Below are 26,621 nucleotides of genomic sequence, written 5' to 3' on the forward strand. Positions count from 1 at the left end.
TAATTTCATATTCCTCTCAAATGTTAAATACTTATCTAGTAAGCAAACTAAAAGATAGATCTGTTATAGGCATGTTAAGTAAGTAAGCCTATAAATGGTATTGACACAATCAAAAACTGTACCATATGTAGCAAATCAATAATTAATATCAAAATATTTAATTTTGAAGAATCCTATCTTCCTTTTTTAGACATTCGCATTAATATTTTCATACATTCAACTATAGCACACTTTTTATAGGGTCAAAAAAATATAGGTATCTATTTTACATAGTTCTTATTTAATCCGTAATATCCAATTTACCTAAAACCCTTACCAAACAATATGATTTAGAAACTGCAACAATCAAACATGTGAGTAGCGATGCACAAACGCTGCACAACGTCAGTTGTTAAACAAAATGCTTGTCACCGATGGCTGCTAGGTAAATAAATAAATACATACTCGGCTGCAGATAGGACCAACTATTGTCACGTGGAATATAGGGGATAAGACTGAATAGTTGTTACCTATTTATTACTAGGAGCAGTTATTCAGTTTCACCCACGTATCTTGGGAACAACTTTGTGTATCTGGATAACAAGTAGTTTATAACTATAGCCTCGATAATAAATATATTTAAATAGGCTACCTAGCACCAAAATAATTTTTCAAATCGGTTCATGAAATTAGCGCGTTCATGTAAACTTATAATAATACTTAGTAAAGTACATTAAAGAAGTTTGGTTCTAAAGAGGCACATAAGTAATTAGTGGTTAATTGGAAATAAAAACCACTTTATGTGTATAAGACTAATTAAAACTGCATAATTAAAACTTAAAATAACAAAAACGTAAAATCCCAAACATATAAATTAAATATTATTTCCTAAGTAATCTAGCAGTCGACCAAAGATAAGCTAAAAATAAATGATAATCACTTATAAAGCTAAGTATTGTTTTCGATAAAGTTATGTAACCGTTATTGTATATTATAATTGTTATATGTGGAAATGAATTCAATATATTTTTATCAATGTTCACGCTATTTTCTGGTTATTACTCGATTACTATATGTTTTTATACGCCAATAAAATTATTTTTATAATCTTGAAGAGGTGGTAGGTGACTAGTAGACCTATATTTTAACAATATTGTAAATGCAAAGGTTGCCCTGACTATCTGGCTAAATTTACAGAACCGATTGAAATCCTATTTGGTACGCAAATAGTGTAGAGCCTGAGAAAATAATTGCTGATTACAAGACCAGACTACTATTTTTATTTTCCTTTTTTAGACTTCTTTTTTATGATATGATGAATAGTTTGATCTATTACTACTGTGATATTTCTACCAATTATAAAGCAAACGTTCAGAACTACACTAAACTGACTAAAATTAACACCTACCATAACCAACAAAAAATAAGTCCTAAAATGCCTAAAGGCACGTCCACACTACACCAACAGACGCGCGTTGCTCAAACTATGGCGAACTTTCTACACACTGTGCTCCGTGTGAAAGCGGCGTTCCGATACAGTTGGTATCTTACACAAATATACAGCTAGCAGTGTGTCGGTGCCTTTATGTTATGTAGCTCATGCATAGACTAGGGATGTATTAAAAAAGTTTTTTGAATGAAGAGTTTGTGTATTGACTGTTACTGACTATAATTCTCTCATCTGACTAGCCTTTTCCCAACTATTATGGGGTCGGCTTCCAATCTAACCGGATGTAGCTGAGTACCAGCGCTTTACAAGGAGCGACTGCCCTATCTGACCTCCTCAACCCAGTTACCCGGGCAACCCAATACCCCTTGGTTAGACTGGTGTCAGACTTACTGGCTTCTGACTACCCGTAACGACTGCCAAGGATTATCTCATCTGCCTAGTCTTTTACCAACTATGTGGGGGTCGGCTTCTCGGCGGTCAGAAACAACTGAGTATCAGTGTTTGACAAGGGGGGACTGCCTAACTGACCTCCTTCACCCAGTTACCCGGGCAACTAGATACTCATTGGTAAGACTGGTTATCAGACATTCTAGATTTTGCCAAGGATGTGAAATGACAGCTCCCGGCTACCATTTATCCTACATTGCTTATTGGAAGGGTAAATTGTTTCGTGCTAAAGGCTTTCAAAACTTGAGGAAAACTCTGAAATTATATCGAGGTAGTTTGTTAGGTGATTAAGAAGTCAAAGGTTTTTATTTCATACACATAATGAGAGGGTTCTTTTGATGATTCACAAAAGAGCGGATGCATATCGTGTTTTCATTAAAAATAAAAAAAAACTGAAACTCGTTTATATAAAAACATACCAGGAATTTAATTAAATGTAGAATAATTTATTTGTTAGGTGCTGGAACTAATACTCATAGATTCAGAATACCTATTGTTTAATCAATCGTTTTAGTGCATATCCAATTGGTGATCTATATTTACCTACTCGTATGTAACATGCATGTAACAATTTAAGAACTTAACTTCTGAAATCTGATTAAAAACAAAACTTAAAGACTGAAACAAAGAAATCGATAAATAATTGTAACTAGCTGTTCAATGCAGCCTTTTACAAATAGGGTTTTTCAGGCGGACTGAGCTACTTTCGCATTTACAATAATAGGAAGGCTTTTAGAAAACCAAAGTTTTTTTTTTTAAATCAATTCACAAATCAGAGGACGGAAGTAATTTAAATGCAGTCTGACTAACAACATTATTAACGTGTGGCAAAACCATATATCTATCAGAGCAACTATGTATGAGAAAAGAACCAGTTTACCCTCAGGTTTCCTCGTAAAATGCAGCATACTTAATTTTTTGAAACCTGAGTCATGTAATCTGTCACGTAGTCTGATATATCAGTATATTAGATCACTGATTAATTGACCTATAACCCATAGCCTATACTTTAGCCGGTACCTTACACATTATTTGAACATCTTTGGCAGTCGTTACGGTTAGTCAGAAGCAATATGGTCTGACAACCAGCCTTAAAAAAAAAAAAAAAAAAAAAAAAAAAAGGCAGTTTCTCCATGTAAAACACTGTAAAACACAACTGCATCTGGTTAGACTGGAAGCAGACTCTAGTCCGGTCAGACTGGAAGCTGACCCCAACATGTTTTGGAAATAGCTAGGTAGGTAGATGATGACTTTAGGTACACATTACTCTTTCACCAATAAAATTGATTCAAGAGGCATCAATTCTAATCAAAAGAATATTGAATTAGCTGCACTGTTAAATTGCCATATTACTGAAAGGTACCTTCGGTATAATCTGTACCTATGCATTTAATATTTTGTGTACCAAAAAAAGATAATCGTTCAAAGGCCTCTAAAATCAAAAGCTCCTGAAGAATTAAATTAAAACCAATCGCCTTCCATATGGAAAGGGATGCTATCAAAAAGAACGTCAAACATAATCAATTTTACAAATATCCTCCCCCCTGGAAGGGGGGACGTACGTCTTTTTCTTTTGCTATGAAATAAATCTTTTCAGACAACGCTTGAAGATTGATGGTATCACAATTAAAACATCACATCTCACAACAAACTTCAGATAGAATTGAACTTTAAACCTACACACACAAGGTCTAAATTCGTCTAAAGTTACATAGAGTCGTACAAACAATTCCTCGATACAACAAAATATGATAACACTGTATGAAAGTATCGAACTCAACTTTATTAATACTGCATGCAGCGTATTATCCACCTTATACCTAAACACTAAGGTTGATATTTGCATGGCGTTTCTTGTAGATATGTCGTTTTAGAACTGGGCGGTCGTCATCAATACTGTATCGTTCGCATTATCGTTATATCGTGGTATTAAGACTGAACCGTTCAAGGGAAAAATTGGTTAATAAATGTTCTATTTAGGGGAGTTGCACACCGTTTAATATAACTCATTTTTAAAGCAAATATTTTGTAATTTTTGACCGACTTCTCAAAAAAGAGGTTATCAATTTTGATGTTTATATTTTCTTTTAAGTTAATTTTCTATATCTGAATTCACTGTCAGACTTAGCAATTTTTGCAAATTCATAATTGCCCGATAAAGGTATCATTAGTTAGAATTTCTTTATGCAAGTTAATGTTGCTGTTCTTATCATTCCCGACGATTTTATCAATAATGCACTCATTATGTTTTAAATAATCTTCAAGTTTATCGACAGTACTGATAGTCCATAAACGATAGTGAAATAATCAATTTGGTTTTGCGGTAATTCCCCTGAATTCAAACTTTATCAGTACAAATAGTAGGTGTAATATTTTATAGTGTTGCGGGAAGAAACGTTTATGGTACCTACATTATTTTAGGTATAATTTTGAATTAAGGTGTCAATTACAGCTTTTAACTTAATTTAATTAAAATAAAACTCGACGTCAAATTGTGGAAAATAATTATTATCTACTTATTATAAAAACGTGTCTTGCTTTATGCAGCTGAAATCCCGGTGTCTGAAAAGAGAAAAAAAAAGTCATAAAAATGAAAAAAATCCGTTTTATCCGCTTTCTTTAACCCATTGGTTTATTTATTTATTTAACAGTTTATGGTACACACACAGAAAATATGGTTTATATAGATATCGATTTCCTAAACTTGGAAAATCGTATTCAATGATGTTTTAGTGTATTCAACTTTTAATTTTCACAAGCATGGACTCCCTGTAAAATAATTAGGTATGTGATTTTCACCCTGAAACCACCTAAATAATACTAACTTAAGAAAAGCTGCCATTTAAAAAAAGAAAATGACAATTATACATACCTACCATGTTTATTCATATTAGTTGAAGTATCTTTTGTCTTAAGCGTGTAGAATAGGATATTTTTATTCTATGCTCACAAATATGTATGGTTCTTAACATTTGATCAGTTTACGTGGATATATTTCACCCCACTTCGACTGCACCAGATAAATATGATCATTTATTATTAATGGCGAAGATGTCTTAGTGTATAGATTATATTCCTGTTATGGAACTGATTTATTTATGCACTGATATGTTATATACTCTTTGTTTTTGTTTTTACTTCTGTTGATGAAAGTGAAGCTTCTGCGACTGATTATTTTTACAAAATCAAAGTTAACCAAGTATTTTACAATAATGAATAATCTTCTTTTTGATGGGAAATCATCAAATTATGAGCCTGCTGTGACTGCAGCGTGAAGGACTGTCAGATTCTTACTGACTAAAACTCATCATGTTCCTTCTTAAGCTCTTTACGTACCAGGGCCGCGGTAACTCTTTCGAACAATCCCGCTGCCCCGGCTGTTGGGCTCTTTGAGGAGAGCGTGGAACAATTTTTTTGATTGTAGTTTCAATCACTTCTTAAGTATATCATATCTTGATAACTATGATACCCATATCATGGTTCCCAAAATAAAGCACATAATCAAAGACATCGTTTGAGTGTTTGTTGTTGTTTGCATATTAATAAAAGTTTTTTCTCTATTGTTACAGCCTTCAAAATGCCTCCCACCAAGGATTACAACACCAAGCAGACCTTCGGCAGATCTTATTCAGGCAGTAAGTATATTATATTAACAATATGTAAAATTATTAAGCACATTAAATTGGTGTGTTCCTGCTGTCATTTGAACACCTTTGGCAGAAACCCAGAAAGTTTGACAACTGGGTAGAAAACATCTGGCAAGTAGGTAGTCGCTCTATACTCTTTGCATATGTAATTGGTACTCTGCATCAGGTTATACTGGAAATCGACGCCAACATAGTTGGGAAAAGGCTAGGCAGATGATATGACGTGTGTTTCTAATCACTGTTAATACGAGGCCATGTGACATTATGTAAATTAATAAAATTACCAGCAATTAAGAATGGGTTTATCCTCAACGAGAAACAACGTAATCTCATTTACATCTAATTTATACTTTATTTATTTATTTATTTATTTCTCAACCTTACCACTAACATTACAGACAGGTACATCCAATGCGTTAGGGAGGCACTTATTTAAAATACTAACTAGCTAACTACTTACAAAAATAAAATAAAAAAAACAAACAACAAAACACAAGATATTTACACAAAATAAATTTAAAATAAAATTGAATATAACAATAAAACAATAATAACAAAAGTATGTCCTATAATCCTAATCTAGTTTATAACATAATATAAACAAAATCATCCTTGCGAGTTCACTGAACTGACACGAGAAAATGTCTATATTGTTCTGGATTTCGTTAATAGTACGGATCGCTCGCGTGAGAGGCGTTTTGGCCAGTAGGTTGGTCCTGGCAGCCTACTGGCCAAAACGCCTCTACTAATGTTATAAAGCTGACAAGTTTGTTTGAATGCGCTAATCTCAGGAAATACTGGTCCGTCGTCGTCCAAAAAAATATATTTCTAGTGTTAGATAGCCCATTTATCAAGGAAGGCTATAGGTTGCTTTTTATCCGCGTTCGTGAAGAGGTTCCCACGGGATGCGGGTGAAACCGCTGGCAGAAGCTAGTGTTTAATACACTCGTTTATTTATTTATATAGTGAACCTAGATAAGGCTGGAAAAACCAGGCGTTACGACATTTAGACAGGAACTGTTGACGATTGGTGGATCACTGCCAAGTAGGTCTTTGTTCCTGTAACCTTCACGGTTAGGTGTATCGTAACTATAATGTGGAATCAAATAAAGATGTTGTGATGGTCAGTAAAGAGATGGGTGATCAGATATTCAAACATAAATAAATAAAGTTTTGGTCAGCCGATAGTCTGATCATCACTCGAGCCTTTTCCCCAAGTATGTCGGGTACGACTTCCATGACTTACTGACTTCTGACTAACTGTAACGACTGCTAGGGATAAATAAATGACAGCAGTTTGGTCGGGTTCATAAATCAGTATGGAGATGGACAATCCTAAAAATATAAAATTAAAAATACTTATATCTTCTTTTCTAGGTGGAGTGAGCATGTCAGCGAAAGTCTACCATCCTGCCACGAATTTGATGCCTCTCACCCCCCCTCAATCGCCGACCGGAGTAGCTCCTAGCTTCGGCACCGGGAAACCAAACTCCTCAACATGGGGAAGACAGAACAGCCAAGGAAAATACTCGTGATAGACTACACACGTCAGACCGGTTCAAGCGGGGTTGGGTCTGACACTTTCGAGCCCGGAAAACTCGGAAGATCTGACATTGCAGACCCAATTTTGTCCAAAGCTCGATTTTTATACAAAGGTTTTTTCAGACTGTGCCACTTTTTAGTTGGGAGCGACGTTTTATGAATGTTTTTTTGTAATTTATATTAAATATGTAAGAGAGTGAGTTGTGTATTTTTTTTGAATGTGTAGATAGAAAAAATGTGGTAGGTAAATGTGAAAATTGTATTACCTTTTGCTGAAAAAATATGACGTATGAAATGAAGATAGCGTTGATAAATTAAAGTACCTAAGTTATTTTTAATTTTGTGTGGGGTTTTAGTTTCCAAACGTCGCGTCACTGAACCACAAAATGATAAAAGCTAATTAGTGAATAGTTAATTGGGTCCAATTTAATTAATGTATGAAATTATGAAAATTGTTTATATAACTTACTTTGATAGAAAAATATTAAAATGAAAAAAAAATATATTAAAAAAACTATTGTATTGTCAAATTCAACTGATCAAGTTGCTGTCTTGTGTGTTGTCTGAAAAAGATATTAGAGATCAACAAAAAAACATGTCGAATAAATAGAAAAGTAAGTTCATCTTTATTTTATAAGTTTGTAAATATTGTAAAAAACATAGGCGAGTATTACATAACAAGTTAAGGAAAATAAATGTACTGAAATAAATTACCGTCTTAATTTAAAGATTTATTTATTTATTTACCTTCCTCGACTTATTTTCTACATAATAATTATCCTTATGACGTGTATGTATATTGCAAAAAACAATTAAACAATAGAAACAAATTTCTCTTAGTGGTTAACCCACGGTATTTCTTATTAACTGACGTGGTTTATTTGTATTGAAAGCATGAAAAACAGAATACGTCATTAAAACCCCATGCGTTGAAAGTGTAACCAATAAGTTTATTACTCTTTTCACATACCTACTTACGTGGATTTTCAACAGATCTGAAAACACCTCTCATCACCTTACATCGATCAGTTCATGAATGATGTACAACAAACAATTGACAACTCATCATCATCATCTCAGAAAAGCCTATGGAGTTTAACAAACTGGCAAAACATTTTTCAAATGAATATAGTAGTTTCAGAAATTGACGTGTCCGAAAAACGCACTCTTCAGCTTTATAGACGACAGAGGTATGTATCCATTGATATATATACCTTATACTGAAAAATCTTAAAAAGATGAAAATTTCTGATTACACAATGGCCCGGAAACTTTTTATCATTGATTGCACAGTGCCATCTTACCCCTCTACCAGAGAACTTTATACAATCGATTAGTAGTTCTCATAAAACTTTATAGATGGCGCTGATGTAAAATGTTATTTTTATAATGAAAGAAGACAAGTAAAGAAAATATAAACTTCATCTGATCATTTTAATTTTATAGAACCTCGTTAAGTATTTTTATGATTTCATGATAAATAGTATGACTTTTTGATTCAACTGCAGCGCCATCTATGAGATAAATCCGAGACTAAGGTAAGTTCAATCGATACAAGATCGTGTTAGTATACGGTTCAATATGTAGATGCCACAATACCAACTATACATCAAATCAGGATTATAAATATTATAAAGAAAATTTAAAGTTCCATTTAATCTTATTATTAAAAAAGAAAGTCGTGTTAGTTACACATTTTATAACTCAAGAATGACTGAACTCTTTAAGCTGATTAGAGGGGGGATAGCTTAGACCCGGGAAAAGGACATAGGATAGTTTTTGTCACCATCCGGCTACGGGAAGCAGTTACCTCGGGTGAAACTGCGGGTAGAAGCTAGTAAGTAAATAAAAAGGAAACTTTTTTTGCTTGCTTGCTTGTACCCAACAAAACAACTGAACTGATTTTAAAAATTCTTCCACTGTTGAAAACACATATATACTAGTACGCTATATTTTATCCTGGTATGGGCAGTATTTCCCTTGGGACGCGGGTGAAACCGCGGCAAATTAGCTAGTAATTTAAAATCTGGACATAATATGGACCTTTAGGGCACAGATTAGAGAAGTTGCAGAGTGTACAAAAAATAAAGAAAACGTTAAGTCAATTGACTCGAATTGTAGAGGATATAAAAGATAATATCATTATAGTTCGGCCATTCAGAGAATGCGTTCCTGACACGTCGCGATTGAACTGACGACGTAACTTTGCAATGGCGTTGCAGTTACGATAAAAATATTTTTGCTGGTTGTTTACCGTTTTAACAATTGAGGAGCATTAAAACAACATTATTATATCAATAATCAATGAATGTTATTACGTCGTCAGTTCAATCGCGACGTGTCAGGAACGCATTCTCTGAATGGCCGAACTATAATTGCCCAACCCTAGGAATCACAAAACAGCCACACCTAGGCGCCAAACACGCTCATTCAATAATGACGATATCCACTATCAACTAATTACTATTGCTTTATAAAGAATTAAAAATGATAAATAAACCGTCAATTTTGCGGATTAAAAAGATAGAAATATGACAAAAACTAATCCATTGCGAAAACAACTGCAACTTTTTAAGATAGTGGTAGTAAACATTTCGCTAATCTGAATTTATTTTTTGATTTTCAACCGTATCTCAATAGTGAAAGGTATTTGACAGATTCGGGTAGGTTAACCTGCTGGCATCTCTACTTGGTAAAGCAGGCAAGGGTTCCAGGATTCTTCGAAAGAGTAAATGGAAGACAACATTCGTAGAAAGGATTATAGGTAGATGGGTTTTAGTGAGAAAGAGTCAGATTCTACAAATCAAGAGTGAATATGTTACCTACTCCTACCTACGCAAGCAAAGATGGAGCATCTTTGATTTTCAAACTGAATTTAAATACAAAAGGCAGCAAACATTAGCTTATAGAATATACTTACGCATGTAGAAGATCAACAGATATTTTGACGAAAATGAAACAAAAATTTGTCTACATAAAACACCTAACACCTACGAGGAAAAAAAACCATTAAACGGCGAACAATAATGATATAAAAGTAGTTAATTTATCTACGATTTGAAAGAAATGAAATAAGTAGTTTAGTGTCATTCTAAATAACACAAAATGGTTCGATTATCTTTTTATCACATTTTTCTGTCCACCTCAACCACGGTGCGTCACTAACTAAAATAATTTTGTCATTAATAATCTGACTCTCCCATTGTTTTTGGATTATTATTCATCAGTTAACCTGGTTCTAAGTAATCGTGGTTAACACTATTTATACCACCTTTTTTGTCCTAATTATTTTCATTAACTGTTGCAGTTGCTTTTGTCTCGTCTCATTCTTCAACTAGAGCAGATAGTATTATCGTCACTAAACCACGTTTCTTGAAAATTTCGCAATTCTTTGTATCAGCACCTAACTAGTATTTAAAAATAGGAACAATACAATACATGTTATACTTGTTTATTTACCTTTTAAAATTGAACATTGTCTTTAAATATTTTTTGAAGCGCCAATTTTCACATTTCCCAAACAACTCTAATGTGTGTTAAATGTGAAAAAACTTATTTTCCATGATTATTTTTTCCTGCGTGGTATTGAACTCTCAAAACTGGTAATATTCATGTCATAAAAAATGGGAATATTAAAAAAAAATACAAAACCTTAACTCGACCCTAAGATTTTAATCAAATCCGGTTATACAAAAAGTGTATAAAGGCAGCCAAAGGGTCACAATAATTTACTGAGTGCAGTTGCATCCCAGCTTTATGTAACACGGATAAGGAAAATTATCAAAAAAATATAAATCTGTGATCGTACTTAGTTCCGAACTGTTTCAAGAAACGGCTCTAAGAGTGATAAGTGACTTGGTGAAAGATGGAAGAAAGAAATAGTAATAAACACGAAGATTCAGAGAAATACTCTAAAAGTGGGTGGGAGAAAAAGAAATATTTTTATAGACAGGTAAGTGAATATGTTTAAAGATAAAAGAAAGTATCTCGAGGAAACCTAGACAGGTTTCCTCGAGATACTTTCTTTTATCTTACTTTAATGACTGAAATCACCAATCTGCCTTGGACAAGCGTGGTGATTAACGCTCAATCCTTGTCTGTGTCAGAGGAGGTCTGTGCCCAGGAGTGGGACAGTAAAAGAACGCTGATGATGATGATAAAATGAATACGATATCACTATAATGGTCATGTGAAGATTGCAATGTATTTGGCATGGTTAATCTCCGGCATACATCACATTTTCTTGCCTTCTAAATGTTCTATTTTATCTATAGTAGTATTATGTAGCTGAAGAGTTTCTTTGAATGATAAGGAAGGAACAACTTGCTGATTTGAATAATTCTATATTAGATAACCAAATTATTGACGATTTTTATCGGGCACGCGAATGAAGTAGTTCTATTGTAATTTTGTTCTGATCATCTTTTGTATGTTTACAATGGAGTCAAATTCTTGGCTTTATCCATCTACACGTGTTTCCTGTTTAGTAATATTTTTTATTGTTTTAATCCAGAATTGTTTTCTTTTATTGAGGTTCTAAATATTATAGGTAAACATCCATTTTCGAAACGTTCATTCAATTTGATGACGTCTGTATTTGTTTACAAGAGTTTTTAATAACAACGTCCATACTGTTATTATTCGATGGGATTTTATGATATTTTCCTTCCTTATTTGACAATATCCCATCGCGAAGATTTTCTTAGCCTATTTCAAGATCAATAAATGGTAACACAATAGTACAATATATTTTAGAGACACTACCTGTAGTATCATCCTGACTTTAAAAAAACGTTTGAATTACTTGATATTTAATAACGTGAGGGATCAAAATGAAACCACGGAAAACTAAGTTTCTAAAATATTTTGATAGTGCCTTAACCTCCATAATTTTATTTTCTTTGCCTTATAGATGTTAATCAGCAGTGGTGGTTGGACCTGCTATTTCATTATGGGCATGACGTTTGGAGCCTCGACAGTCTTCATCCCTCAAATAAGACAGGAGGCCAATTCTGATGATGCAGTCAGTGAATCGATGGCATCTTGGATTCGTAAGTATTTAATAGTATTCTGGTTCAAAAACATATTGTAGGATCCTCAAATACCATCAGTACTGTCTGACAACCAGTTTTATCAAGGGATATCGCGTTGCTTGTGAAATTGAGGTGAGGAGTTTAGTGGCAGTAGCTCCATGCAAAATAGTGGTACCTACCCAGCTGTACCCAGTTAATCTGAAAGCTGAACCCTGAGTAGTTGGAAAAGATGGCCCACAGAATCACAGAGCAAACGTTGGAGGAAATGGATAATGACATGATCAGATAATAAATGATTGATGATTGACCTAATTGCAAGGTGTGAGAAAATAATGACTTTGTTTCAAGAGCCTTGATCGATATTACACGTAGCGTGATGACTCGGAAAGTCTAGTTTGCTTTCTATTTCTTTAATAAACAGCTGTTGAAAATAAGTAAATTACCTGTATTTAAATAAAACAGTAATAATAACCTACTTAAAAATGAAAAAAACAACCTAATTTGATAATTTCTAACTTCTAGGTAGCTACCTACTCCAAAATATTTCACAATTCACATTCGGTATTTTGTTAAACATAATTTAAATTGACGTTAACATCTTTTCAGCTGCCATCACGGTGTACTCTGGCTTACCCTGGGTCTTCATCTTGCCAGTTACAATGAAATACATTGGAAGAAAATATACCTACACTTTCGTTTTCATCAGTAACCTGATCAGCTTCGTGTTATTCTACTTTAGTGCCTCCATCTTACACATCGTCATCAGCTTAGTAATCAATGGTATCAACACTGGATCACACTTCACCGTGTCAGTAATGATCATCACGGAATACACATCTCCTAAACACAGAGGATTTTTCTTAACAATAAAATCTGCTACAATATTTTGGGGTATCTTCATGGCTAATGCTATTGGTACCTTTTTCCATTGGAGAAACATCGGTCTTGCTGGAATTTTAATCAGTATCTATGGCCTGTTAGTTGCATACATATTACCGGAGTCTCCATTTTGGCTGGCCACTAAACAACGATTTGAAAAATGTTCGTCAACTCATAGATGGCTGAGAGGAGAAGAGAAACAATCTGAAGCAGATTTAGAAAACCTGATCTTATTCCATAAGAACTTAAGTGTGAAAGAGAATTCAAAGAATCTTGAACTTAATGGCATTGTCAACAAGTATTATAATGTCATGACGTCGAAGAAATTTTATAAACCGTTAGTTCTGTGTTTGTTAATACAATCGCTCTACGTGTTGTCTGGTAAAATTGTGTTTAGTGTGTACGCTTTAGATATAATTTCTAAAATAACCGCAGGATACAAAATGTCACCATATACAGCTATGTTAATATTAGATGGTGTCACAGTTTTATGTATGTACATCGGTTGCTTCTTTGTAAAATCATTATCTAGAAGAACATTATTAATAGGTGCCTCTTTAGTCGGTATTTCATTTCTTTTCATGATTTCTTTGTATGCATTTTTGATAAAACTATCATTGTTAGAAGAGAATAATTATGTAGCTATATTTTTGTTAGTTGGTTATTCAATAGGCATATCTTGTGGACCTGTCATATTAACACAAACTATTTCAGGGGAATTAGTTTCCATAGAATCTAGGGGACTTTCATCTTGCTGTATAGATTTATGTCTTAAAATACTTTTAGGTACTGTAATTAAGATTTCTCCATATATGTTTAAGTCATGGGGGGCACATGGTGCATTCTTTTTCTATGGTGTTTGTACTTCAATATTTCTGTTTTTGATATTTATTTATTTGCCTGAAACTAAAGATAAGAGTTTACAAGAAATTGCCGAGTGGATGGAAGGATCTAAAAGGCCTGAATTGCATGAAGAAGTCAAGTTTTTACCAGTTGAACAAGATAGTAAAGATCGGAAAGTTGAACCTTCTCTAGGCTAAGTAGGTTAAATTAATCAACATTAAAAGATATGAGTGAGATTTATTTTTTACTAGCTTCTGCCCGCGACTTCGTACGCGGATAAAGTCCCTTATGCCAGCGACTACGGGGTCAGCAAAATCAAAGATCTGAACCGTCTGATATTGAATTTTAAAGGCCCGTTGACTTGAAAACAACGGAATACGCATAGCCATTAGAAACGTTCCATATATTTAATTTTTGTACTTCAACGGCAAAAGCACAGCAGACTAAACAAAACGCTGAGAACTGAACCGCAAAAGACGTGACCATACGGATAAAAGTAGTGATTCTAATTAGTCCGCATTTAAGTTGTGTGTGGCAAAAATATTACACGTATTAATACGTTAAAAAACATTAAATGTTACTAAGATGACAAAGTCGTGATGACTTAGTGGAAGTCGTGGTGGTTTAGTGGGTAGAGAACCAATCTCTCAAGTATGAGCGTACGTCTTTGATTCCAGGTATGGCAAGTACCTGCCAATGCAACTTTTCTAAGTTCGTATGTACTTTCTACGTATATTTTGGATACCAATGACCGTTATTTGGAGGGGATGTTAAACTGTAGGTTCCGGCTGTCATTGAACATTCTTGGCAGTCGTTATGGGTAGTCAGATGCCAGTAAGTCTGACCAGTTTTACCAAGGGGTATTGGGTTGAGCGGGTAACTGGGTTGTGGAGCTCAGATAGGCAGTCGCTCCTTGTAAAACACTGGTACTCAGTTGCATCGTGACTGGAAGTCGACTCTAACATATTTGGGACAAAGGCTCTTGAGATAATAACGACAATAATAATGAGATATAAGCACCGCAGGACATCTGAGGCTGATGACGGGGAGTAGCGACCCCGGTGGGCTATATATACTGAGTTCTCCAGGGAGAGTATACTGAACCCCATCTCCGGCCGGTCGGAGTGAACCATAACGGGGGTTAGGTAGGTCTCACACCTCTGGCTTGGCTTGGCCGTCCAGAGTGGAGTCGCTAGAGCAGGGTTAGTAGCAATGCTCGGAGGATAGGTGCCTCGTGGTAAGTGACCCACAGGGAGCGCGTAATCTGCGTTTAAAATCCACCGAGATATCCTCACACTTCAGCCGCTCATGTCCCTGTTGCCCTCTTGTTGCTATTCAGTGACTGATTCCCGGAGGCCCAGTAAGTGAGCTAGCGAGTCTCCACCTGCCATTTTTACCATTTCACCATTTTTACATGTATCTAATACATTGTCATCGGCACGTGCCATAGTTCCCGTAGTTTCCCCATTCCTAGTTCATTAGCATCCCATCACAATAGCCCAAGTAGTTTTCATCAACAGTTAGCAATGGTATAGCACAGAACCGGGGATTGTCTTTTTTTTAACGACGTCCACCGGGGATTGTCCTTGGGTTCATTTCTATAGTGTATAAAGGAATAATCGTCGGTTTTGTTTCACCATTTCATTAAAGTTGTCTCAAAAGGGCATTCATAACATTCATTTCTATACATTTCAAGTGTAGTATTGCTCTTGAAGTTCCACATCAGGTGTTCCAGATCTTCGATGTATATACGTCAATAGAGAGTGCTTATCAGGTTGAACCACTTTTGCTAAAACGTCATACCTCTATATGCTATAGTCTAGCTGGGCTCCTGGCGTTCCACATCAGGTGTTTTACATCTTCAATTTTTATAAGTCAATAGAAAGTGCTTATCAAATTGAACAACTTTTGCTAAAACGTCATACCTGTATATGGTACAGAGAAGCTGGGCTCTTGGGGTTCCACATCAGGTGTTCCAGATCTTAAAATTTATTATCTCAGCTGAAAATGCTCATCATATGAAACAATTTTTGCCATGGCACCATTTCTGTATCTCTTATAGTTTTGTTGGTCTGTTGGTGTTCTGCATCAGGTCTTCAAGTTTCGAAGATAAATTATAGCCTATATGTTGACCAGGCTTAATACTGATACAACAAAGAAAAAATCATTGAAATCCGTTCAGTAGTTCCGAAGATTAGCGTGTACAAACAAACAGACATACAGACATACAGACAGAATTTTTTTTTCGGATTTGTGCTCCATTACTGTTTCTAAACCCCACCCAATTATTATTTTTTAAATAGAGACACAGACACAGTTTTTTTACAGATCTATTATATGTATAGATTAGATACGTTAAGGCAGTTTTTTTGTGAATTACCTATGTTTAGAAATATTAGAATTGTATGTATGTTTTTCTCCTAAAATGTTACCCCGATCCTCTAATTTCTATTTTTGTTACTTTTTTCATACCTGTAGATACTTTCAGAATAATGACTTTATTGTTTTTTTATGTAACTAAGCCGTAGTATAATAGTTTAATAAGCAAGCAAGTATGATAAGTTGTAATAAAGATAAAAACTGCAACGCCGATCTGCCGATGCGATCTTAAAATGATAAAATTTCGAACGCATAATAAATAACATTAAGCACTATAATTAATTACTCAACTATAATTACTCAATAATCCCTGCTATTCATACATATTTAAAACGCCTATGTCCTTATTTTAAAGTTTCCTTCACAACTTGATAACCTAAAAGGAGAAATAATAAAAATATACAGTTTTATCGAATTGCTGAAATAAATCACATTTTATCCATTAATTGGAATGATAAGATATAATGACATATTATATTAGTGTTAATTGATTTTCAACTGCATTCGTGCAGTGATTTTGTACAAAATGGGCGGTTATGAGATAGAAAAACAAGATTATGAAGGTTCTAAAAATAAGTGGGAGAAAAGGAAATATTTTCTTAGACAGGTAAGTTAATTATTGATAAATTCAAATTTTACAAGTAGTTTCAGAAAATATCATGAACATTTTTGAGTTAACACATGTCACATAATATATCCTGTCTGTATGGGCAAAATAAATTAGATTTCTTTTTTAAGTTTCCCTACTTTTTAAACTAAGTAACTCATCTTCAAGTAAAATATTATTTAATTTTTCATAGATCGTTATTGTTAAACTGGAGGTAGCCTAAAAGCCTGGAAATAGAGTGGCCTAGCCTAACTCTCAGATTTTATAAACTTAAAAATGGTGCTGGTGCTGCTAAAAAAACAATATGCTACAAGTCACCTTCCCGTGTGGTACGTATTATCTAATCCGTAGAAGCACGTGCAATTTCTGTTTTTAAAGATGAAACGATACGATACTTTCATTAATTACCTTGATTATTTACATCAATGACATAAACGTTATTTGGAATAAGGATACCCTGCAGGCTAAGAAGTCGACCGACAGTTTGTTGGAGGTCTAAATTAGTACGGAAATGAATGGTAGTACACAGATAACAACGATCAGGTATTTAGAAGGTATCAGATCGGCTAAAACTTTGATTAAATTCACAAAATGCCAACCAGAGGGCCGACTGTTTAGTCTGCAGTATACGAGCATCTAACAACTTCTAGTCCATCCTTAACATCACCCGTAGTCCATGATTTTCTTTAATTTTCAAGTTCATATAATATCTAGATTATTTTCTCGCTTAGCCACATAGGCTTGTCATTTGTAAATGAATACTTAAAATCTTTCCTTTCTTTCATTATCACTCGTGTTTCCCTTACGTGTATCATTAATGACAACAATCGTCGAACGACTTAAGTTATTTGCCAAAACAACATTATTACTATCAGTTTTAATCCTCATATAACCTTGTCAGTACTGATTTGTAATTAATACAATACTATCATTTAATACGAAGACACCTTGCTAATTGCACACTTAAGTAATTACTTCAATTGAATCATTACTTTAATAAGCTGTTGCCCAAGAAGGATATGCATTGACCTTATTGGAAATATCATTCAATTTTTTGTTTGCGCTCTACCAATCAGTGAAAGCATTGTAGTCAGAACAAAAGGATAAGTTTGGAAAGCGTATTTTGGATTTCTGACCTTTTAAAATGAAAAATCTCGCTGTGGGTGCAGTAGTAGGAAGACTCAGACTACTACACAGACATAACAAACACAGACAGACAGACTAAAATCCACCTCTCAACCTTATGGACTCCTTTGTGTACCATGGCGCTGGTGACTCCTTCGAACAATCCCGCTCCGACTGAATTATTGTAAATAACCTTGTTATTGATCTTTATCCTTATACATCAGATGATGATCAGTAGCGGTGGCTGGACCTGCTACTTCATCATGGGCATGACCTTTGGATCTTCCACCGTCTTCATTCCACAAATAAGAAAAGAAGCTAATTCTTTTGATGCAATCAGCGAGTCCACTGCTTCTTGGATACGTAAGTACCTATTAATAATGTTTTATCTAACAGAGATCAAATTATGATGAACTACGAAGATTTAAAATACCAATAACTGATCATAAAATTATCTATAGATAAACGGCAGTCAAATATATGTAAGCAATATGGTCAAACTGCAACAAATTTACTTTATTTCATCAGGAGTTAAATGTTAAAATAGTACATTAAACAATGCAGTCTCTTCAATGTTTTGTGTCTTTCAAACTATGTGCTTAGTTCTAATTTTTTCTTTTTCTATCTTTCAGCTGCCATCATGGTCTACTCTGGCCTACCTTGGACCTTCATTCTACCAGTCTTTATGAAATACATCGGACGAAAATATACCTTCATGTTCGTTTGTGTCAGCAATCTAGTTAGCTACGTAGTTTTTTACTTAAGTGTCACAGTCAACCAAATTATTATCAGCCAAGTGATTAATGGTATCAATACTGGATCACACTTTACTGTATCAGTCATGATCATCACGGAGTACACATCGCCTAAGCACAGAGGATTTTTCTTGACTGTGAAATCCGCTACGCTTTTCTGGGGTATTTTCATGTCCAATGCTATTGGAACATTTTTCCATTGGAGGAATATTGGCTTGGTTGGCATCATTTGCAGCGCCTACGGCTTGTTAATAGCAATTGTCTTACCTGAGTCACCATTTTGGCTGGCTACCAAACAACGATTTGATAAATGCGCAGATACGCATAGATGGATGATGGGGTTCAGCAAGCAATCGGAATCAGATTTAGAAAAGTTGATTAATTACCAAAAGAATCTCAATTTGGAAGCACAATCGAAGAGCTTTGATTTAAAAGGATATATCACTGGATATTTGAAAGTAGTATCATCAAGGCAGTTTTATAAGCCTCTAGTTTTATGCCTGTTGGTTCATTCCTTGTATATATTTTCTGGTAAAGTAGTATTTAGTGTGTACGCCATAGATATTATAAGTAAAATTACAGCTGGGCACCATATTTCTCCTTACACAGCTATGTTAGTATTAGACGGAGTCACAGTATTTTGTATGTACATAGGATGTCTAGTAGCAAAGGTGTTACCTAGAAAGAAACTGCTGATCGGTTCATCTTTAGTAGGAATTGGCTTCCTCTTATCGATATCTTTATATGCATTTTTAATTAAGTTATCGCTTGTAGTGGAAAATAATTATTTTGCTATATTCTTGTTAATAGGGTATTCTATGGGGCTCTGTTTTGGTCCAGTTATATTGACACAAACGATTACAGGCGAATTAGTGTCTATAGAAGCTAGGGGATTATCATCATGCTGTATGGATTTATCTTCTAAAGTATTACTAGGAACTTTAGTCAAAATGTCACCATTTTTATTCAAAACCTGGGGCACTCATGGAGCGTTCCTATTCTTTGGATTATCAACATCATTATTCTTGTTTTTGATTTACAAATTCTTGCCCGAAACTAAAGACATGACTTTGCAAGAAATTGCCGAATGGATGAAAGGAACTAAGAAAAGTCGTGCATTACAAGAAGAAGTTACATTTTTGCCTGAAAAGCAGTAGATTTAGAATTTACAAAAGTTTTTGTGGAGCTAGTCATGAAATAGGAAAGGGAAGACAAAATACTGGTAGGTACATGTTAGGTTTCAACATAACCAATTACACTTAACGGCCAGTTTCTTCATCAAAAGTTAAAGTTAAAGTAATGTCTAAAGTAAAGGTAACGATCAAATTCGTTTTTTCAAGCCTAAAGTGACAGCAAAACTAATAGAAAAATTGAATTTGACCGTTACTTTTACTTTAGACATTACTTTAGCCATAACTTTAACTTTAACTTTTGATGAAGAAACTGGCCATAAGTGCATTAAAAGTTGGATTCATAACCCCTAAAGGGACAGCATTCATTGTTCTTACACTATGGGGGAAAAAATGTAGATAGCAATTTTTTTCCTAATTTCTAGCCTTTGGCGATATCTACGCTCGGGTCGTTGGTTCAATGCCCGAGTTATCTTTCAAAGTGAAGTATTCCTCTTCCGTTTATTAATTAGGTTTCAGCGGAAATTAAGAAATGGAAAAGCGCAGTTTTTTTTCTGTCGTTTTCTGGTATGTCTCAGCGATCACTAATTCAGTTTCGAGATGTTTTCTTAATGATCTTTTTTGATTGCAAATTGTTTATGAAAATGTGCAGAACCGAACAGCGTCATATTTTGTGATTATATTTTGTGTAATAAAACATAATATCTTTATTATTTTTGGTTTTAAAAAATGCCAATAAGCTGAAAATTGTATTCTTTATTCAAAAGTGGAATATAAATATGTAGGTCAATTTATACTAATGATGATGATCACAGATCACGCGGGTTAAATATAAACACCTAATTACAATTCAAGACAAGTGATTGGTAATTGACTCCTACGAATGACACTAAACTATTTTAAATGAAAATCACATGACGATCCGATGTATTGTGAAATATGTAGTGTTTGCTAATTGTGCAGAAGTTAGTTATGATTTGATGCGTGTCTTCATTGCTATAACGAGTCTAAAGTTGATCGCTATCGATTTCATATGGGCTGTTCTTCGTTAGGCCAATTTTGATTGGTTCTATTCTGGAGGAAATAAATTGAGAGCAGCTGTTTGTAAAGACTCCATCTAAAAGCATAATAATAGTATGATACTTTTGATAGTCAGAATTTTCAGAATGATAACTAGAACATTTTAGGACAGCAATTTTTTTTGTAGCATTGTATAACGCCAATCAATCTACATGTATATTTTAAGCCAATAATTAAGGAATGCTAATGTTATTTAGGTATATTTAATTGTAGCCTAGATGTTTAGATTATAGAAAGCTTAAGTTTATAATGTAACAATAAAATCTTAAATAAGGAAATAAAACTAAAACATTTCATAAATTTCTACTTTGAATCCTTTACCTTTTTGGCATTTCTTCACACATTCCCAAACAAAAACCTCCCGAATTCGCAACAGCCCATATACCCACTATCAATAAACCCGCCACGCGGCACTCTCGTGGCACTGATGCATTTTCTATTATTAGATTCAGCTGATCATGTGCTATCAACGAGGTATTGACCAGGTCTAAATATAGCGGTGATCGCACGAACATTATTCAATGAATCGATGCCTCCGAATGGGGTTGTGACTTGTAAATCAGAGCTATTTATTGTTGTTGAGAAAGGAATTTGGGACGTACTTGTTGATAGGAAGTTGTTTTCTGTAGTCAGGTGGATGGAATATGAGATTGTGGATTAGTATCAGGCCGAGATAGGATTTTTGGGTAATGGTTGACTTGAATATACTTGAAAAATGCTTTGCAAGCTGTCCTTATTCGCATTGTAAATGGGAAAGTATTTCCATCAGTTTTCTTTGCACAAAAATTGCAACAATACATATAGTTATCTATTATGTATCAAAAAATCGTGTTAGTTACACATTTTATAACTCAAGATTGGCTAAACTGTTTAAGCTGGAAATAAAGGGGTGATAGCTTAGACCCTGGAGATGGATATAGGTAGGATAGTTTTTGTCACTATCCGGCTACGCAGTTATCTCGAGATGCGGGTTGAACCGCGGGCGGAAGCTAGTACATTATAAAACAAAACGTACGAGCGTACCTAATAACAAAATGAAATATGTCATACTTAGTGCCATAATATAATATTTCAGTTTGCATCGAATTTGAGTAAAGCTCAGCATTTGTGTCTGGTAGAATACCGGACGCTGGCTTTCTGCTGGATCCCTGCAATGATGTACAGACTACGAGTAGACAGAACACTATCACTCGTTTTCATAATTATATAGCAGTCATATGACGTTCACAGAACAGTCTTTCCCCATTGATTTCCAAAAGGATCGATTGGAAGCACCTGCTTTAAAAACTTTTTCTTCTCTAGTAAAAACAAAAATATTTCATTTCATACCTACACTTTTCTCCTGTAACGATACGGCTGTTACGGGACTGAAATACCTAATACTGAAGTATAACTTTATCTACAATTTAAAACTGTATATTATGAACACATCAGAACATGGTTCACCCATATACTACAATGATGTCAGAACTTCAAAAAGGATTGTAACCTCTGGGTTTGTTTCGGCGTTTCTTTCCAAGGTTACAAACAAAAAGGTTACAATCTTTTTTAAAACCTGACATTCTATCTAGTTTAAAATATAAGTGTTTTTGTAAACATACTTATTTCATTTATTGTAACAAGCAGCAAAGGAAATTATCCTATGCATACGAACAATATAACTGTCATGAAAATCAGTACAATAGTTGTAGGAAATTGATAAAACCGTGTGTAACTCATACTTTTACAACAAATATTTATTACACTTCAAGACACAGAAAAGTAGCCAATGACCAACCTAACTAGGTCAGATATAAAATAGCATGGAATTGTTCACACACCAATTATATTGTGTTTAGACAATGACTCATATCAATTGATTTAGAGCGAAATAATTCGATTGATGCCACTATGGATGTATGGGAACGGAGCCACGGTTCAAGGACATTTTTAGAACAATTTTTATCGCTTTTAATTTTTCTTTATTTGGTCGGTATTTTTGGTCAGCAGTGTAAATTGGTTGGGAATTGTTATGTTATTTTAGTGTTCCTAAACATTATAGACACTTTTAATTAACTTTATGTGACTTAAATTGATTCGAAAATAATGCTTGCCATTGCGATTCTTGAATTTTAATGTATTCGAATGAAATAGCATGTAGGTAAGATGTAAATATAGGTGAGAATCAGCTATGAAACTTGTGAGAGTTTATAAAAGAATGAATATTATCAAATACCATACCAAAACCTTGTTTTTGTCATAAAGAATATTTTTATTTATATTTTCAAGGAATTGAACAAAAAAAAGTAGATTACAGACCCAAAAAGATATGCCCCGGGTGAGGATCGAACTCACGACCTTAAGATTATGAGACTTACGCGCTGCCTACTGCGCTACCGAGGCTACAGGAGTGGGGAGCGAAATTATCGATAAGTATTTGGGTGTTAACATTTGTTACATTTTATCAGTAGGTATGCAGTAAAAACATTATTATCATGAATTTTGATTAGGTAGTTTTTTTGGCACAGTGTGTAGTTGTTCTTTTAAAAAAATATTTAAGTTTCGTCAATAAGTTGTATGGTAACCGATTACCATTTCTCTGTAATTTTCATGTAAATTTTATGCACTTGTCGGGGCTGAAATTATTTTTTGTATTTTTTTTATACGTCCGTATTTAGGATACCTACCTATTCCTTATTTGCAGAAGTCAGAAACAACATGCCATCAATAAAAAAATAATATAAAAAAAACGTTTATTTTCCTTCAATTAGTTAAATAAATATCAGTCATATGACTATCAATAAAACTCATCTCTAAAAAATAAAATAAAAACAAAAAACAAACAACTCATTAAACAAAAATTTATACAGAAAAAAAGGGTCAAAAAAATACTAAAATGTCATGTAAAATTTGTCCGGCCACCGCATTGTACGAGCCGGCGTCGAACCGCAACTATTGGCGAGCGGGTGCAATTGACAGCACACCTCAATTTATGGCCCCACTGTCTACCGGCGTAGATGGGGACTGGGAGCTGGATGTGGCCTGAACTGTAGTTTACTTAGGACTTTTATAAAGGGTACCTGTAGGAAAACCAGATTTTTGTGTCAATTTTTAGCCCTACTGTCTACCGGACTAGGGATAGATGGGGACTGGTAGCTGGATGTGACCTGACTGTAGTTTAGTTATGACGTTAAAAATATATAATAATAAGACAAAACTAACAAGATCGGATATTTAATTGACATCGCTGTGCCAAATACACATAACTTACAGAGTACAATAGCGGAAAAAATATCTAAATACACCGAACTTAAGGAAGAAATAGCTCGCCTCTGGCATTTGCAAAAAGTTATCATAGTCCCCATAGTCCTATCTACAACAGGCGTAATACCCACACAACTCCATCAATCTCTCAATTCCCTAAAACTGTCCCCAAATACCTACCACTTACTACAAAAAGCGGTCATATTAAATACCTGCAGATTGGTCCGAAAGTTTTTACAATGCGAGGCGGACAACACCACCCCGTAAAACTACAAACCCAATTGATGAACACTTGGCTAAGGCCCGTGCCATCAATCAAATCCCGGATAACCGGAGAAAAAGAATACGTATATAAAAATAATAATAATAATAATAAGCCCCGCAGGGCATCTGAGGCGGATGACGGGGAGTAGCGACCCCGCGGGGCTATATATCCGAGTGCTCCAGGGAGAGTATACTGTCCCCCACCTCCGGCTTGCCGGAGTGAAGCATGACGGGGGATAGGTCTCCCGCCTCTTGGCTTGCCTTCATCGGCCGGTCAGAGTGGAGTCGCTAGAGCAGGGTTAGCAGCCCACTCGGAGGGTAGGTGCCTCGTGGTAAGTGGCGAGTGGGCCGGTGATGCTGGACCCACAGGGAGCGCGTGATCTGCGTTTAAAGTCCGCCGAGGTATCCTCACCCTTCAGCCGCTCATGTACCTGTTGCCCTCTTGTTGCGATTTAGCGACTGATTCCCGGGGGCCCAGTAAGTGAGTTGGCGAGTCTCCACCTGCCATTTTTACGTGTATTTATTACATTGTTATCGGCAGGTGCCATAGTTCCCGTAGTTTCCCCATTCCTAGTCCACTAGCATCCCATCACAATAGCCCAAGTAGTTTTCATCCATAGTTAGCAATAGTTTAGCACAGAACCGGGGATTGTCCTTGGGTACATTTCTATAGTGTATACAGGGATAATCGTCGGTTTTGTGTCACCATTTCATTAAAGTTGTCTCAAAAGGGCTTCAGCGTGTTGGCTTCGGCCCCACGTTCGCCTCCCAAAAATCCGGGACTCTATAGTCCCGAGGTCTGGTAGAGACATACAAGATAATAATAATAATAATGTCGGGACACCTTTTTCACACACGGTCGGTTAGCCCCATGGTAAGTTATTTATTAACTTGTGTTATGGGTGCTAACACAACTGATAAACTACATATAGCTACATATATACATATTTATAAATACATATCATAACACCCAGACCACGGCCAACAAGCATGCTCATCACACAAATGTCGACCGAACCGGGAATCGAACCCGGGACCTCAGGTTCGGCGGTCCGGCATGATGACCATTACGCCATCGAGGTCGTCAAAACATACATACATAACGAAGGCATTAGTAAAAATTGAGACTGAACAGTTTATTTTAAGGAAAAAAGTATCTTTGTTGTCTTTGATCTTGGCCTCAAAAAATATCACGTAATAACGACTGCTATCAAGGAGTAAGTTCACCTATAACATAAGCGTCAGTTTTCGTATGTTATCGGTGAAAATGGGTCTCAGTAGCATTCAGGATCGCCAGCTTGACGTGCCCACCCAGGATCGAACACCTTCAATTAACAGACTCCTGGTTGCTTTATGAAAGTTTCTAAACCCACAAAGTGATTGAAGACAAACTCAAAAATCAAACCAGGGACATAAGGGCAGTCGCACTTCCGACCACTGCGATCAACAAGACACTATTTGTATAAAAAAGAGTATTTTTCATTGTCACATCCAGTGTTTATATAACAGCAAACAGTGGCAGTATTTAATTAATTCTCCCATTGGAATAGTGTGAATTCTGACTGCAACTGAAGTCGACGGCTATTTTGTTTTGTCGTTTTAATTAATGCCTAGTCGCGTATTGGTATAACTATGAATAGGGTGGAGCTAAACTAGTGTTAGTACAAACTAAGTACTGTTGTTTAAACCTATGGCAGGGTATATACAATAATTTTGATCCTCTATATTTTATTTGCATGTCTTCCTATCCCATACTTCTCTGTCTGACGTAATTACAATTGATAGTTTTTCCAGACATATCGTTTCACCATTATTATTATTATTTATTAGTCAAAAATCAAAATCATTGAATCAAGCTAGGCTGTAAATAACCTAACGTAATAACCTCCTAGGTATGCATTTTTGCTGGGAAGAAGAAGTGGTTCAAATTCTTACCAAATAGATTTATCGATATTAAATATACCTTACTTATATATACTTTTTGACTTGACTGGAAGCCGACCCCAACATAGTTGGGAAAAAGTTTCGGAGGATGAAATGTACTCTCTACTTCTAGACTACTCTAAATATAGCTGACGACTCGGTCAACCAAAATAAACACGCATAGCTTTACCCAAACAAGAAAATATCAGCATCTAATTTGAAAACTTAACCAATATTTTTCCGTTATCGTTCAGAAATAACTTATTTAATTAATGAACCACCCTCGGTTATATAT

At 35.0% G+C, this 26,621-nt stretch overlaps 2 protein-coding genes and 1 non-coding gene across 3 annotated transcripts; 2 read left to right on the forward strand and 1 right to left on the reverse strand.

Moving 5' to 3' along the window:
* Positions 1-10,930: 10,930 nt before the first annotated feature.
* LOC124639651 (facilitated trehalose transporter Tret1-like) lies at positions 10,931-14,017 on the forward strand. Its single transcript, XM_047177092.1, has 4 exons — positions 10,931-11,017; positions 11,978-12,116; positions 12,705-13,358; positions 13,890-14,017. Exons 1-4 carry the CDS (start codon positions 10,931-10,933, stop codon positions 14,015-14,017), a joined length of 1,008 nt encoding a protein of 335 aa, XP_047033048.1.
* A 2,699-nt stretch (positions 14,018-16,716) lies between these two features.
* Positions 16,717-21,196, forward strand: LOC124639478 (facilitated trehalose transporter Tret1-2 homolog). The gene is made up of 3 exons (XM_047176858.1): positions 16,717-16,806; positions 18,156-18,294; positions 18,564-21,196. The coding sequence occupies exons 1-3, from the start codon at positions 16,726-16,728 to the stop codon at positions 19,841-19,843; spliced, it is 1,500 nt and encodes a 499-aa protein (XP_047032814.1). The 5' UTR covers positions 16,717-16,725; the 3' UTR covers positions 19,844-21,196.
* Positions 21,197-23,205: 2,009 nt separating this feature from the next.
* Positions 23,206-23,278, reverse strand: Trnam-cau. Its single transcript has one exon. It is a non-coding gene; the product is annotated as a tRNA-Met (tRNA).
* Positions 23,279-26,621: the final 3,343 nt, after the last annotated feature.

Source organism: Helicoverpa zea, chromosome 19 (assembly GCF_022581195.2).
Source record: "Helicoverpa zea isolate HzStark_Cry1AcR chromosome 19, ilHelZeax1.1, whole genome shotgun sequence".
In the NCBI taxonomy this organism is placed as follows: Eukaryota; Metazoa; Arthropoda; class Insecta; order Lepidoptera; family Noctuidae; genus Helicoverpa; species Helicoverpa zea.